The following is a 15,354-nucleotide window of genomic DNA, read 5'->3' as shown; positions in this document are numbered from 1 at the left end:
AAAGACAGACGTGTTCTTCCATGAAGCAGGAAGGTTCCTGTAGTAGTTATATACAGACCAGTCAATTTACTAGACTATACACCTACAGGAATTCTATATTACAGATTACTACAGGATGTGTAATAAGTGAAAAGACTCTTAATACACTCGTACTAATGAACTGGAGGAGAGGAAGAAAACCCACAAATTCCTTGCAAGTATGAGGGGTTTTTTTTCATAGAGTTAGTGGTATTTTAGTTAGTGATACAAGTGTCATTTTTAATATGTCAATATTATTACAGGACATTTTTTAATTTTTTAAAGTATATAAATGTGTTGTAGCAGCAGAAGCAACACTTCAGCCCCATATTTTGTAGATAAAAGTACTAAAGAGGCAGATGCATAACTAGTCATTTGTGTGTGCAGTCATACGATCAGTAAGTAAAACCGTACAGACAGACGTAGGTAGCAAATAGGTGCAGTTCTTGGCCTCTGCTCTTATAAACAATCATCCTTGAAAAATAAAAAAAAAAGGAAATTAACTGCACATACAAGCAATTACCACAAGGTGGCAGTGACATTACACTGTAAGGCCATCATAACTCAACCATATAAAAAATATTCCATTTGGACTTTTGTGTATTAATTTAGAAATTATTATATATTTAATTTATATGTTAATAATGAAGTGGAAAATACCCACAAAAGTACATTAAAAGACTATATGGGTTGCAAAACCAGGCTCTCAGAAGTTAGAAAATGCTAGATCACTCATGCAAACTCACTTGTGCTCCATGATGCAGTCTTTAGTTATACAATCATATGCTATTTTCTCTATTCGTAGAATGGAAGATGTTATTTGGACCCTCTAGCAGGACTAATTTTTGGGATCCAGGATATAAATTTCTAAGATCCCATCACACAATTAATGTAACATCTGCCAGTGGCCTTAACGGGCAACTACTTAGACTCCAAAATACTCTTCCACTTTCAATTATTTATTTCTTTTATTTTTCACTAATAATAATGATTATTATTATTACTTTGTTTATAAGCATTTCCTATACAGCAACGTATGGAAGCAAACAAAATTTACCAATCAAATCAGTAGCCAAATTGACACCCTTTTAAGTCAACCCATTTATACTTTGATCTCTTTAATGCTATTAACCTGATAACACGCAAAGTTCTAAGTAACCATGGAGATGTAAAACAGCAGCATCTATAAGCGAGGTTGCAGAAATTTAAAAACAAATGGAAAAAACAACGCACAGCCATTCACAAATTTGTTACATATTATAGATTTTAATGTTATTATCCTTATATGTACAAATGTTATCAGACTAGTGACCCTTCAATCATATGTATGATGACACCATTGCCAATGCTTGAAAGCAGTATAAACAAACAACAACAAAAAATAAAAAGGTAGTCCATGCTATCTTTTAGAAACTGAAAAGTGAAAGTAATCTGTACAACTTCCTAGCGTAGCTCCCAATGTATGTTTAAAATACATACATTGCAATAATCAATAAGAATAGTCAGTAAGCGTGCATATGTACTTGTCCTAGCACACAACTTCCTAAGTATAAATTGTAGCTGTAAGGGCAGCTGCAACAGATACTTTCCAGAGGACGTTATACCAGAGTGGTAAGTGAACAAAATCTACTGTGTATGAGTTTGAGAAAGAATAAACAGATACCGTATGTTCCATTTTAGAACGGATTAAGACTTTCTACTGAGGAAAAAAAGTAGCAACACCATGAAGCCAAGAAAACAAAAACGCATTTTCACAACTTGAGGTCTAACTTTTACTCACCCTGTAACCAAGATCTTCAATCACATCACAAGATGCAGCACTAACATCAGTGTGCCACATTGTCTCTTTGATGCTGCAGCCATACATAAATACATTCTTTTTGCGAGAATGTCCATGATAATCACAGAAGACCTACAAAATTATGTGAAATATGTAAACTAATGTTTCAAAATCATTTGCAATAGCAAACAAATAAACAAATCTGTACACTTCCTCATCTATTATAGTTATTATTACATTCATTTGCATGTGCTAAAGAATATAGAGCATTAGGAGATGAAAGACACAGTATACAATCAACTTGTGTAGTAAAAAGAAATCTTTTTTTTAATAAAAATCAGACTACAGGAATTTGAATCTTTTACCATACCAGAAGCAAAAGCAGCAACAGGAATTGTAACTAAACTTTTCCACAATATAAACTAAAGGGATTTTCTGGTTCAACCTAAGTGGAAACAGATCCAAGTTTCCAGTCAGCTCTTCAAATCACATTTGTAAGCATCTGACACGGTTTCAAAAATCTATTATCTTACAAAGAGATATACTGACACAAAGGTTTTTGAATACCCTGTCTGGGGCTACACACACACGTCCATACTCACCAGAGGTAAACGCTTAATAGTAGCCATATACTGTAACAAGCCCTTGGCATGGTAAATTGTGGGATGAAGATCTAGATTTGGATTTTGCCACTGCCTGTTCAAGTCCTCCCCACTTAAAGAACAACGATGGCTAAAGAAAACAAATTTATAAAAGAAAGTGTCTTGCACAACATATCATCACTTTTTAAAAGTCAGTTCCAAAAAGGCCATACCCAAAGATATTTTTTGAATCATCATGCATATAATAAAACTCACTGATAAAAATATGTTCCAGAAAACCATTTTTCAAATCCAAGCACTATGAAAAATTATTTTTTTTTTTACAGAAGTGATTTATGCTTAACACAAAATTGGACCAATGAGAAGGGCAGAGTGTTTATTATTCATGGTACAAAATTTATTATTATGACTACTACTACTACAAATGTGACTTGAAAAATACAATTCTCAACATTTTAATAGGGACTAAAGTTTAAAATAAGCTCTACCAAATAACATTTTTTTCATAATAAGGCATTTTTTGGTCATGGAATCTGGGGGGAAAAAACCCTCTAGTCTAGGAGCTGCAGGAAGGTGTGTTTTTTGTACGAACTCATAATTCAATGCAGTATTTATTAATCAGATCCTATGATGCGTATTTGGTTCAAAGTTTAGTTGCTTTACCGTTATACCTCTTTTCCAGTATCTATGTGCAATAGTGCTCCTATTGCACAGATGGAGTACATAATATGAATGGATAAGGCTTTAGCCCGACCACACATTCTGCATCACCCCAAAACAGCCCTATGACAAGCACAGTTCATGTTGCAATGTTTAAGACTTTGTAAATGATCCTGTGCTCTCCTCTCACTGGCATAAATCTCTCTATCAAATTGCACATTGCTAGACCAGGGGTGGGCAAAATGCGGCCCATGGGCCGGATGCAGCCCGCCAAGCCACTCCATCCGGCCCGTAGAGCTCCTAAAACATTTAGAAAATAAATATTTATCTGCCCCGGCTGCCTGTCATGAGGCGCTCGATGGCTTACCAAAACTCAGTAAGCAGCCCTTCACCTGAAATAATTGGCCACCCCTTAGACATACAGTTCATTTTTTTTCTTTAGATGTTTATAGAATTCACATCACAGAGGGACTTATGCTAGCTCCAAATGAGCTTGTATGTCCATAATGCACTACTGTGCAAAGACACTTGTTTAGGTCCTGGAACCAACATAGGCATGTCAGCACAGTGTTCCAGCTGGGTTAGATAATCTATAAAGCTATACTGTTTCTGGTTTCAGAGCCAGCTTTTAAAGCTAACTCAGCTATCACTACATGATGCTGCATTGCACTGTGTAGGTATACTCAGGGCCTTGTTACATATTGCACTTTGAGCTGCTCAAATGTTGATGCATGTTACTGCTAGCTTCACTTTTGCAGCAGTTGCATGTTAGGCTAAAAACTTTCTCACTGTCCCTCACCTACACAGCTGACACTTGCCACTAGAGGGCTGGCAAGCAGGGATCTAACTAGGAGCTACAGCTGTGAGTTTCCACTACAGGGCTGGTGAACCAGGACAGGCTTCTATCCCTGCTATGGGGGTGTGTGAGAGATGGGTTGGGGGTGGGAGATAAGAACATGAAGCTGAGAAGCAGAGAGTTCATGGGATGGGGGTGAGTAATGAAATGGGAGGTTGAAAGGAAATAGGGGTTGGGAAACAGTGGTGAAATAAAGGAAGTCGATCACTAAAAGAAAATAAAAAGTAAAACAAAAGACTTTAAAAAGAAATAAAAAGGAAGTAAATTAAAAAAGGTTTGTTTTAATAAACTCAGATTTAGGATTGAGGTGTGGGAGTGCTGGTCGTGATTTCCAGGGTGGCTAGAAGCAGTGAAGAAAAGCTTTTGGGGGAGCTACTGCCCCCACCCCAGGAAGGAAGCCCCAGTCCAGTCCCTTAATTTGTTCCCTCACCACCCCCTATTTCCCACTCCTGAACTCGTATGTGCCTTGAGACTTGGCATGTGCTCTGCAGGCTGTTTGCTTGGGGTTGCATCCGTGGGGGTAGGAAGAGGGTGTTGGTTTGGTGCCAGAACTGCCCCCTGGGCAGTAGAGTTCAGGGGTTGAAAGGTTTGTCTATACACAACCGGAGGGTGGAGGAGGGGACACTGCAAGCTGGGATGCTAGAGGACAGCAACTTAGGTGTCTCATTTTGGGGAGTGGCCACACACTAATGAAGCACAAGCTGGGTAACAGATCAGAGATAAACTTGCCCTGGAGTGACCTAAAGTGTTCTTAAAACTAATTTCAGATGGTAATGCGTGGACAATCCTGTGGTTCAGAGCTCCAGGAGCTGCCTACAATTAATGTGTAACAAGGTTCTCAAAGTACTGTCTCAAACCATAGCCAGCTAAAACCACTGAGTAGAAAAGGCCATGTGTTTAAGTTTTTCCACAGTCCGAGTAACCAAGGCTCTCAAAAGAGTATGTTAGTAATTTTAACTGGAAAGAGCAAAAAAATACTTAGCATTTAAAATTTGTATGTAGCAGCTTTGCTAATTAGCAACATACTAGAAAGAGCCTAAAAATGTAAGTGCAAAAAAGTTATCCCTTCAGTACAAATTATACATTAGTTCTGGAAAACTACTGCACTTTTAGTCTCAAAATTAAAGTGGACACTATTTTAATTGTGAAGATAGACAGAAAGGTCTCACGTTAATTTATTACATTTTTGTGAGCATAACTGAACTTACTTTCCATTGATGACACCATCTGGATTGAGCATAGGGACAATTTTAAAAATATAGGATTCTCGTAAACTCTGGGCAGCAGGGCTACTACTCATAAGATATTCCAAAGTCCCTTTCATAACCCAGCTTGCATTAGTTTCTCCAGGATGTACACGAGCAGATAAGAAAACATAAGGACGATTCCCTAAAAAGAGCGTGCACACAAATTGCAAGATATAAATACAAGTAAAGTAAGAAAAAACAGTTTGAAAAAGAGTAGCTCCATTTACCCAGGTGGAGTCCAGTATTTCTTTTAAATGCACACTGGATAAATAATAAATATTAATGGGTAAAAACATGCATCAATGGCTTTTAAATTAAGCACAACCTGAAAGGGTCAATTGCATAAATACCATCAGTTAAAGGAAGTAATGGCTGTTCATTATGACATGATGCTTCTCTTTTTGTAGATGAGGGAAATTTAGAAAAAAAACTGGGGTGCTTTGAGATAAAGACTGATACAGTCATGGTAACTAAATGCAACTTAAGATATGAGATTTATGGAAAATGGGTCTTTTTGGAAGGAAAATTTTCTAAAGTCATCAAGAACAATGATTTCAAAAAAGCAGGTAGGAACTGCCCTCAAAAAAACACATAATGATAAAACCTAAAGATACTAATAAATCTCTAGCAATGGAGTGTGCTTCATTGAACAAATATAGGTATGAAATCTGTTTATCTTTGATAATTAATAAGGTTTTTTAAAACCATAACATTAATATTTTGATTTTAACACACCATCACTTAAAAAAAAATCTCATTAAATTCAGTGTTTCATCTTACATTGAGCGTGGAATAGCAAACATCTGTACACATTTGTTGCATTGAAATTTTACAAGGTGCTTATTTTACATTATTTTCAGTGAATTAGAGGCCAGTTATATACTTACTGAACTGACAGACATGTTCATAATAATTCGATTCTGGCATGGCTGTTATAGTGACTAAAGGGCAGCTGTTGCCAGCTAGCGTCTCGCAGAGTACATCTTCACGAAAATAAATCTGCTGAGGGTTGTGCATGGATTCCAATTTCTGAAGATGCATCTTCAACCAAAAATAATAAAAAGTACTTAATTTGCAAGTGTGTATGACAAAAAATAAAGTGTTTATTTTAATCAATCTTACAGAGGAAATATATTCAGCTGTTCATGTTTATACATTCCCTCCTGTTTGCAGTGTATATCATCTCTCTAATTTTTTTTTGAGGAAGCATATTTAAGTCAGTTACTGATACAGTTTTAATTCTCTATGCATACCAAGTGACCCATATAGCAATGAAATAAAGATCATGCCAGATTTGTTGCAGTGTTTCTTTGAAGAAGCAAATACTCACTTTCTATACGTTCTAATCTGCTCATTTTTATATGAATGCTATGATGTAATAACACAAATGTATCTTAAGTTTTTAAATTTGCTTTTGATCTACAGAAGAAAATATTTAGAAGCAGCAGAATTTTCTCATGGAGACAGATACTTATGAGAGTATATATTACATTATTTATAAAAAATATAAAAGGATATCAAAAAATCTAGTTCAGAGAATTGCTCACTTTTAATGTAGAATACGTATATGGATAATGGTAAGCAAAGTAGCAGACATCATCCTTATGTGGGAAGCTCACTGTGAATGTAATTGTATAATAGGATTTTCCTTTCTGACCACCAGCAGCAATTGAACTTCTGGAAAAGTGATTCCTAAGAGTGAAGTCATATCAACATATTACATCAAGTAATATCATTTCTGAACATTCAACAACCTCCTCCCCAAGGCTCTATGAAATACAAAAGGACAGGGTTATTCAAACACTTATGCCCAATAATCATCTCATGTTGGTACTACTAGTCAAAGCAGAGTATGGTAGCAATCATAGGAAACTTTCAAGAGAAAGGGAAGCAAAACTAGCAAACTCAATCATTGTTATTAAAGGCCCTTGTTAAAACTCTTAATAAAAATAGTTTTAAACATGTCCCTAAAGAAATGACTTTTATATTCACTTAGAGTAGTAGCTCTCAACCTTTATAGACTTGAGCACCGCTTGGAAAAGTACCATATTTTCATGCATACAATATACACGTTCCTCCTTCAAAATCAGCCGTCCCAAAATCAGGTTGTATTAACCTCTGATTTTATGACCAAAATAGAAGCACCTTACTTTGGTTCCTGCTCCATAGTGCAGCATGTGACACTACTATTCAAGCAGCTGAGGGAGTCAACTGATACAATGGCTCTCTGTTCTTCACTCCACATGTATGATCATCTCTCCTTTTTAATAGTCTTCATGTTCCACTAATCAAGCTAATCTTCCTTAGGGCAAACTGCTAGTTACACCTGGTCTCTCTCCTCCTATTTCACAGCCCTGGAGACTATTTAGCTCTTTGCAAAATCACAGATCCACCCATGAAGACAAGTCTTCAGTAGCAGCTAGGGTTTCTGCTTTTTAGTTAAGCAGGAAAGGGAGGGTGTGTAAGCTGAAGATTAAGCTCTGCCCCTGGCTCTATGCAGTCATAACTCTGGAAAAAATCTTTTCCTCTTCATTTATCTTTCAAAACTAATGTGTGTATTGTGTTTTGGGGCTTGTTGTATGCAAGAAAATATAGTATATTACCACTACACCTTTAATGATAATTTATCATCATAAATCAGATTCTGTTCTAGTCTTCAGCATAGGAAGTCTGATGTACTCATCTCATTCTTTTGGCATACTTACTTGTAGTAACAAATATCTGTTCCAACACGACCCCACCACGGCCTGGCATTTAATGCCTCCTGAACAGAGTACATGAGGGGCTGCATACCTATAAGAAAAAAGTATTAAGCTTTTATCCTGCTGTCAAGGAATAGAGCTTTTACACATAACCCACAATGGACTAGATTTCATCTGAACTGTTTTATAAAGTACCCCAAGTCAAGTATATTAAATTTCACTTTTATAATGTATGTATTGGTTAGATTTGTTTAAAAAGCTGGGTGCATTCTAAATCAATAGTCAACAGACACTAGAATGAAAAAGATTCAAGAGAAAAAGTGCAACATAAATGTCAGCCAAAAGTCAGCTCTAAAATACCACATGCAAGTTTAAAGTAATGCAATGGTTAGCATCGACTTTAAGTCAGGAAAATCCAGGATTCAAGCCTAACTCACTCTCACAAAATGTCAGGGTCCCAGCCTTCTTGCACCTCAGTCCACCTATCAGCAAATAGGATTGGACCATGTGCACAGGACTGTGCTCAAACAACAGATGCTGTTCATGTTGAGTAAATACACTGAAGACGTTTGATCTTGATGGCCTCCTGAGGTCTCTTCCAGCCGTATTTTCCTATCATTGTATCTTGACTATCCTTGCAAAAGCAGGTTCAGGTTAAGTTTGACACGCTGTGTGGTAAGTACACATTAGCATCACATTCTCCATGATGCTAAGACAAGTTCCCGTTAGTGTGATAAAAAGAGCTCAGAAGCGTTTGATGGTTTCATACTATGATGAACCTAGAATCCCATGTTAATCAATAATTTATGACTTATCCTTTCTATAGCTTTATTATGACAGCCTTTATTTCAGTTTTAAAGTTGTACGCATAACAAGAATTATTGTTATAAACTGAGCCAGTCAGACGTTTTCTAGTCACAAGTACTGAGTTTAATTTGTAAAAAGAGAAATGAACATGCTAGTGATCCTTAAAGATCCTTAAAACAATTATCCTGCTCTGGATAGTCCAGTGCATATTCTTATGTTCTTCTTTGTAAGCAGATAGAAAACATGCCTTACCATAATTAAATTGACTATTTGACTTTTCACAATTGATGATGTTAAACCGGTAACCAATTCCTGTCTTCATTCCACTGACTTCAAAGTAAAACCACTGATGATAATGATTGCTGTTTATATCGGAGTTCAGAATAAGATCATACTCGTTTCTGGAGATGAACAAAGACAAAATAAGTCTTCCTAAATTAGAAATGTGCAGTTCTTATACAAAAGAAGGGGGGGGAAAATCTTACTTCCTAATCTGAATAACTTTGCGCAGATTCCCAGACTCAAATTTGGAGTTAAACTTCAAGATATCTCCTTCTTCTGGCACTGAACAACTTCAAAATATAAAAATCCAATTAAAGCAAAAGGAATGGACCTTTGGCACTCATTAGTTAATTCATAAATAATTTAAACTTGGTATTAGTAACCTGCTCAAAATAAAGACATGCACAATAAAAAAAAATGCAATAATGTTCTCATTAGGATTAAACTTCCCCACAAAATTCACCCTCAAGAAAGCAAAATCAGCATATCCAATTATCACACAGAAAATGATCACTTCTATAACATGTAAAACGTACCTGGAATTGTCAAGGTCATATATAACTCTATCTACAATATCATTTTGATGAATCAGTCTTTCTATATCTTGAGCGATTTTTGTCCTACAATAAGAAAGGAGATCTCATTTAAACATATTCCACATCTGTCATTTTAGACATGGTGCATATCAACCTAAGCATCAACCAAAGACTCTGACACAAACAAAGCTAATTAGCCCAATTTTCAGTAAGACACAACCTTACTTATGTACACAAACTCACAAAATTGCACTTGTGTTTGCAGGTGCTTGCACTCGACAAGCGATAGATTCCAATATCTGCATGTGCACAGGTTGAATTTGCATGCACAAAAATGTAAAATAAAAAGAGGGGGGGGGGGGGGGGGTTATAAATCTACAGTAGAAGTAGGAATTATCAGGTATTTTATTGGAGCTTAATTAAGGTAATATTTTAGAGATTCAGTTGTATTAGCAATTCATAAATACGGTGTCAATGAATACTAAAAAGGAACTGTAGAGGACTAAACTGTGCAGTAAGTGGGTTAGTGAGCTTTTCACCTCTGGACATCTGGGTTCATATACTGACTAGGAAACAAATGAGCGAGAGAGAAACGCCAGTTGGACATTTATCCATATCGTTAAACCACAGAGGAATTGGCAATATCTAGGCCTTGGGTTGGAAAAGCACGACTGTGCTGCAGTTCAAAAATTAAATGAATTGTCAGGGCTGTGTGGGAAAGTTTGCACAGTACCTGCAACAAAAACAGAAGGAAGCAGATTAATAGCGAAAAGCATAAAAGTGGAGTCCAAGGCTGGTCCTATGCTTGTATCTCTCTACACAAAGCAACACTGAGTATTGGGGAGGCAAAAAAAAGTGGTTAATTGCAAATTTTCTTGTTAACTGTGTTATCTTGTACAAGTTGCTAAATCTCAGTGTGCTACCTCACATGGATATTGCTAGGATAAAATATTAATGGCTGTGAGATACTGACATGACAGTGATGAGGCAAATGCACAGAAAAACAGGGCAAAAAATAGAGAAGCAGGAAATTACTAACCTACAATTCTTGTTCTATACCAGCAGCAATTATAAGAAATTCACATTCTTGGATTCTCACCTCAGGCATGAGGTTCAAAAGCTATCCAATAAATAAAATAATTTAGAATTTTGGTTAAGTTTTGAGTCAGGTGATTCAAGGGACTTGAGTGGTGAGCATTCTAGTTTCCAAATACCTGATCCTTAGAAAACCCTGATACGTACAATAAAAACAAACCCAAAATCTCATGGATAAGAGAAAAAGAATGGGTATTTATGTATTAATCAATTACTCCAGCATATCTGCATTAGAGATAGGTAGTTACCTCTAATCCACAAAAAAGCCTAAGGGATTTTTCATAAATATATATTGAAAAGTTTTACCCATTGTACAACATCAGAATTGTCAAAATGTAAATTATAGTAAGTGGTGTCAGACAAAGTCATGCTACCCCCTGTTAACTGAACATCCCAACTGAACTACAAAGTAGGGGTATGCGACGCTTTGGACCCTATTCTATTCAGCGGAGATTCAGCCCAATTTGGCAGCCAAATCTCCGACTCCGAGGACCCTTGAATCTCTCCAAATCAAATTGGAACCCTTGGAATCGATTCGGAGAGATTTGGCGTTTCAGGCATAGACAGCTTTAAATATTTTTTCTACATACCTCTAGGTAGCAGGCAGCTTGTCAACACAGTGATGCTGGGGCACATGGAGTGTCCCACAGAAGTGTGGGGGGCTCCCCAGTGCGCTCGACAGCAGACCCAGAAGTGGACCAGAAGCACTTCCAGTCCACTACCAGGTCCACTGGGGAGCGCGCTGAGGGATCCCCCCTGAACCCTTTGGCTTGGCGACTGGTGCCTCCTGGGTCTGGGGGGGCACCCAGGGTCCCACCTCAGCCAATCGCTGAGCTGGGGGCCGGGAGGGGGGGGCCCCTACACACTCCCTGTTGGACCCAGAAGTGGACTGGAAGTACTTCCCGACCACTTCCGGGTTCGCTGCCAAGTATGTGGGGGCCCCCCGTGCTCCTGTGGGACGCTCTATCCACCTCAGGATCACACCATTCATGAGCTGTGCCTGGTATCTTGAGGTATGTAAATAAAACATTTAGAGGTGTGTCAATGTCCAAATCGCTGATTCTCTGGAACAGCTTCGAATCTTCAGATTCAGATTTGGCCAAAGCAAATGGGGGACAGTGATCCAAATCAACAAACTGAATCACTGTCCCCGATTCGGGCCAAATCTGAATCAAATAGGGCCCGTTTTGCACACCCCTACTACAAAGGATATCGCTATTCTTACCTAACCATGCAACATAACCCACTTTTATTTGTACTATGTTATAAAAAAATCTCCAATCTAAAGGATTTCCTCCCAAATTTTACATAAAGGGAAAGAAAGATAAGCGAGGTGACTTTCCACTCCATTATAGAGAATATCACTGAAAGAGGCATGACATATGGAAACACCAGAAGGCTATTACCTAGAGAAAGCATGCAAACTGATTAAAAAACAAAAAACAACCCCAAAACATTTGTTGATGTCTACACATAAATAACAAACAATACTTTTAACACATAACAACTGCTTTCAAAAAGAGTATTAGAAGCTAGTATGAAGGAGTCTAAAGGCATGGGTACACAGTTTCTACATCGCCGTTCAAGACTTCTGCTGAGAAGCATGGCCCATCCAGTTGCTTTTGCTCCTGATGTACAAAATTTCCAAAAGGAGGATTTCACCTGAGCATACACCCAGAATCACTTCTAGGCTCTCCATTTCAGATTTAGGTTATTGGTGCTACTCCTAAGCATCGGCATCACCTCCTTGTCTGAACACACTCAAACCAGTAAAGTTCTCATGAAAAAAAACAACTTTTTCTGCATGGGGCATTGTTTGACCATTCTCTCTCAAGTTTATGGCTAAGGACAAACATTACACATAAACCAGTTTAAGTGATCGTAAACTGGTTTAAACCTGTAACAGAACAGATGTTCAGTGCACATAAACCAGTTTGTAAATGGCTGAAACCAGTTTGAGATAAACCTGGTTGAATGCAATATCAGACGTAACAGATTTGGGTCAAACCAGTTTATGTAATGTCTGTCCCAAACCCTTCCTGGTTTGAGTTAAATCAGAGTCTTCCAGCATCCCAGATGCTTTGCAACCCTGGGAGAGGCTCTGCTCCAGCCCAGCAGGGCTGGCTCTGCCCCTCTGTTCCCTGGCCAGAGCTCCAGCAGAGACTGCAGGTACAGCGGCATCTGCCTGACTTCCCCCTGCTCCACCCCGTCACTCCCTGCTCAAGCAGAGATTCCCCCTTCCCCTCTTCTTTACACAGACACCTCTCAGCATTAGCTAGCATATCACATGTTGGATATGGGCCGTGCTGTTGGAGACAAGACAGTGTCAGCGTAGGGCTTTTTGGAGCTAATCAACAGGTAGCTGGTAATGTCCCTCCATTCCTTCCTTACAAAAAGTTGTTTAAGAAGAGCTTGAATTAATGAAAGAGGCTGTTGTTTTGTTTGATGGTCTGATAACTGCTAACAACAACTCCTTGTATAACTCCCTGCTGTGTAACTCAATGCTCTGTTATCAACAGCAAGTGGGGGGGAACCCCTCCCTAACCAGACCATCCTGCAGGGGCCTGGCCACACCCCCCTCACCTCAGTACTGAAGGGAGGGCTGCTCTAGCACCCCCCGGCTTCTAGCCAGAGCCACTGCAGACATGTCCCTATATTTCTTCATTGCAGAGGAGATGTCTGTACGGTTACAAACCAGTTTAACCTCGCCAGATTAGACTAACCTACAAAGATTGAATCAATTCAGGCTCAAGCTTTTTGAATGTCTGTACCTAACCTATATGGTTAATCTCTAGAAAGACTTGCTCATAATCCTTCTCCCAAATTTAGAAGGAACAAATGTTTGGAAAAACAAACAAACAAACAAACAAACAAAATTAAAGAATTAAATTACTTCCCCTTCAAAGAGAGGATGCACTCTTTTTCCCAGAAGGCTCTCTTCCTTCTGGGAAAAAAGTACCTTTTATATACCAAGTCTTATTAGAACCTTTGGATTATATCCTCAGATGTCCTGAAAACTAAAACACTCACAGCCCATCCTGCATTATTTTGATCTGGTAGGACAGACTGACTGCAAATTCTAGTTTAATCCCTCTGAGTTAAGTAAAAAAAGATGTGTGAACCTACACTGCTCTCAGAATTTCAACCTCGGGCCTTCAACACAAGAAGCAGTCTCATTTTCTTCCCCACATAGTTAGCTACCTCACAAAGACCGTTCTTCCTCACTTCACTGCCTATACCACAGTTGTGGCTACTTTACTAGAAAACCCTAGAGCCAAGTGATACTTGTCCCAGAGCCCTGCAAGGGTTCTGGTTTTCCCCTAGTAACTAGGAGTAAAATTTTGAAAAGCTCCTCAGGTTTTTTTAAGTGAGGGGTTGGCAACCTACAGCTTGGATCTGGCTGATGGAGCCAGTGGGTCCAGACTGTTGAGTCACGGGCTTCCCCTGAGCTGTGACCAGGCAGAATTTCCCCTGTGCTACATCAGAGAGAAGTGGCAGCCTTGGCCTTGCCAAGGCAATTAGGCAATTTCCCACTGCCATGGCTGTCAGCTTACCTAATGCAGTGGTGGGGAGAAGCAGCAGTGATTCAGTCCTAGCACTGACCCACCTTGAACCCAAGCCGGATCATTCCACAATGTAGAAAGAAAAGGATGTCGGCCTCTGATTTACATGTGTAAGCCCCATTGAAAGTCATGAGAATTTGCACTAATTCACTTAAGGTACTTTTGAAAAATCTGTCCTAGGTCTCCAACCAAACTCATTTTCAAATGTGTTGCAAAGTCTGAATTCCTGGAAAGGCCAAGTCTACTTTAAATAGATTTCTGTATTACAAATTCATCATACTGTAGTAACCTGACAAACTGAATCATCTGTTACCACTGAACACTTACAGGATGGCACACAGTAAAAAAGGCACTATAGGCATATAAATCAAATATAACAGTGTCTCTGTGAATTCCATGCTTATCCCATAGAATAAATGAAGTTACTTTGAGTTACTCTGAGATTGTAAAGTAACTCATCAGCCAAAAATCTACAGCCAGTAACAAAACAAAGCCAAAAATTCTAAGATTATTCATAGCAGCTTTAGGCAAAAAGACAGACATTCCCTTTGAAAAAAAGAAGCTGTCTTGGTGCCCTAATCCATTCATATTTATTAGAACACATTCCAATTTTACTAGTTTTAAAGATTCTTCTAAATGTAAAATAGAACATTTTATATGCTTTTTGAAAAAAAATGACCAAAGCACTGAGAAATGTCAGATGATATACAAAAGGTGTGCGCTAAAAAATGACCAGAACCAAAAAAGGTAATTAAATTGGCTTCCACATCAGCTCATCCTTTAAAAAATAGCACAGGGAGCAGACCCTTAATCTCCAGTGATGTTACTAACAAGTAATGTTCAATGCTTTCATTGTGTTATTAACTTTGTATTGGCCAAACACCATCTAGTAAAAGTAATTTTTATGCCAATCTTAAATAAGGACTAGTGCAAACCAAGAGAAATGTTATACTTCACTTTTAGCTAAGTTCACCATATTAATTAATAGTCAAGGGAAGGCAGATGCATAAGTCTCCCAAAACAGTTGAAAAATTACAAGAATAAAACTGAAAAATTTCAACATAAAAGTCAGTTGCTAGGTTGGTGGCAAGCTAATGTACCTACTATAACAGGTGCTGCTGACCTACTTATTTGTCTCTATAGGAACTCCTGCCTACAAAACAGTCCACACAGCAAGTTTATGCAAAACATTCTTTTATTATTATC

General features: G+C 38.2%; 1 protein-coding gene across 7 annotated transcripts in view; it reads right to left on the bottom strand.

Moving 5' to 3' along the window:
• AGTPBP1 (ATP/GTP binding protein 1) overlaps positions 1-15,354 on the bottom strand; it is a 126,351-nt gene that overhangs the window by 38,441 nt on the left and 72,556 nt on the right. For all 7 annotated transcript variants that reach the window (XM_025197692.1, XM_025197689.1, XM_014517354.2 and 4 more), the window contains exons 16-24: positions 9,491-9,574; positions 9,158-9,244; positions 8,925-9,073; positions 7,869-7,956; positions 6,711-6,855; positions 6,051-6,204; positions 5,125-5,305; positions 2,401-2,530; positions 1,799-1,930 (exon numbers count right to left, since the gene is read on the bottom strand). In XM_025197692.1, the coding sequence (XP_025053477.1) occupies positions 1,799-1,930; positions 2,401-2,530; positions 5,125-5,305; positions 6,051-6,204; positions 6,711-6,855; positions 7,869-7,956; positions 8,925-9,073; positions 9,158-9,244; positions 9,491-9,574 (1,150 nt within the window). The remainder of the gene's footprint in view (positions 1-1,798; positions 1,931-2,400; positions 2,531-5,124; positions 5,306-6,050; positions 6,205-6,710; positions 6,856-7,868; positions 7,957-8,924; positions 9,074-9,157; positions 9,245-9,490; positions 9,575-15,354) is intronic.

This window comes from Alligator sinensis, unplaced genomic scaffold (assembly GCF_000455745.1).
Source record: "Alligator sinensis unplaced genomic scaffold, ASM45574v1 scaffold240_1, whole genome shotgun sequence".
Classification (NCBI taxonomy): domain Eukaryota; kingdom Metazoa; phylum Chordata; order Crocodylia; family Alligatoridae; genus Alligator; species Alligator sinensis.
The sequence above is the reverse complement of the archived record's forward strand: the minus strand, read 5'-3'. Positions and strand labels throughout refer to the sequence as shown.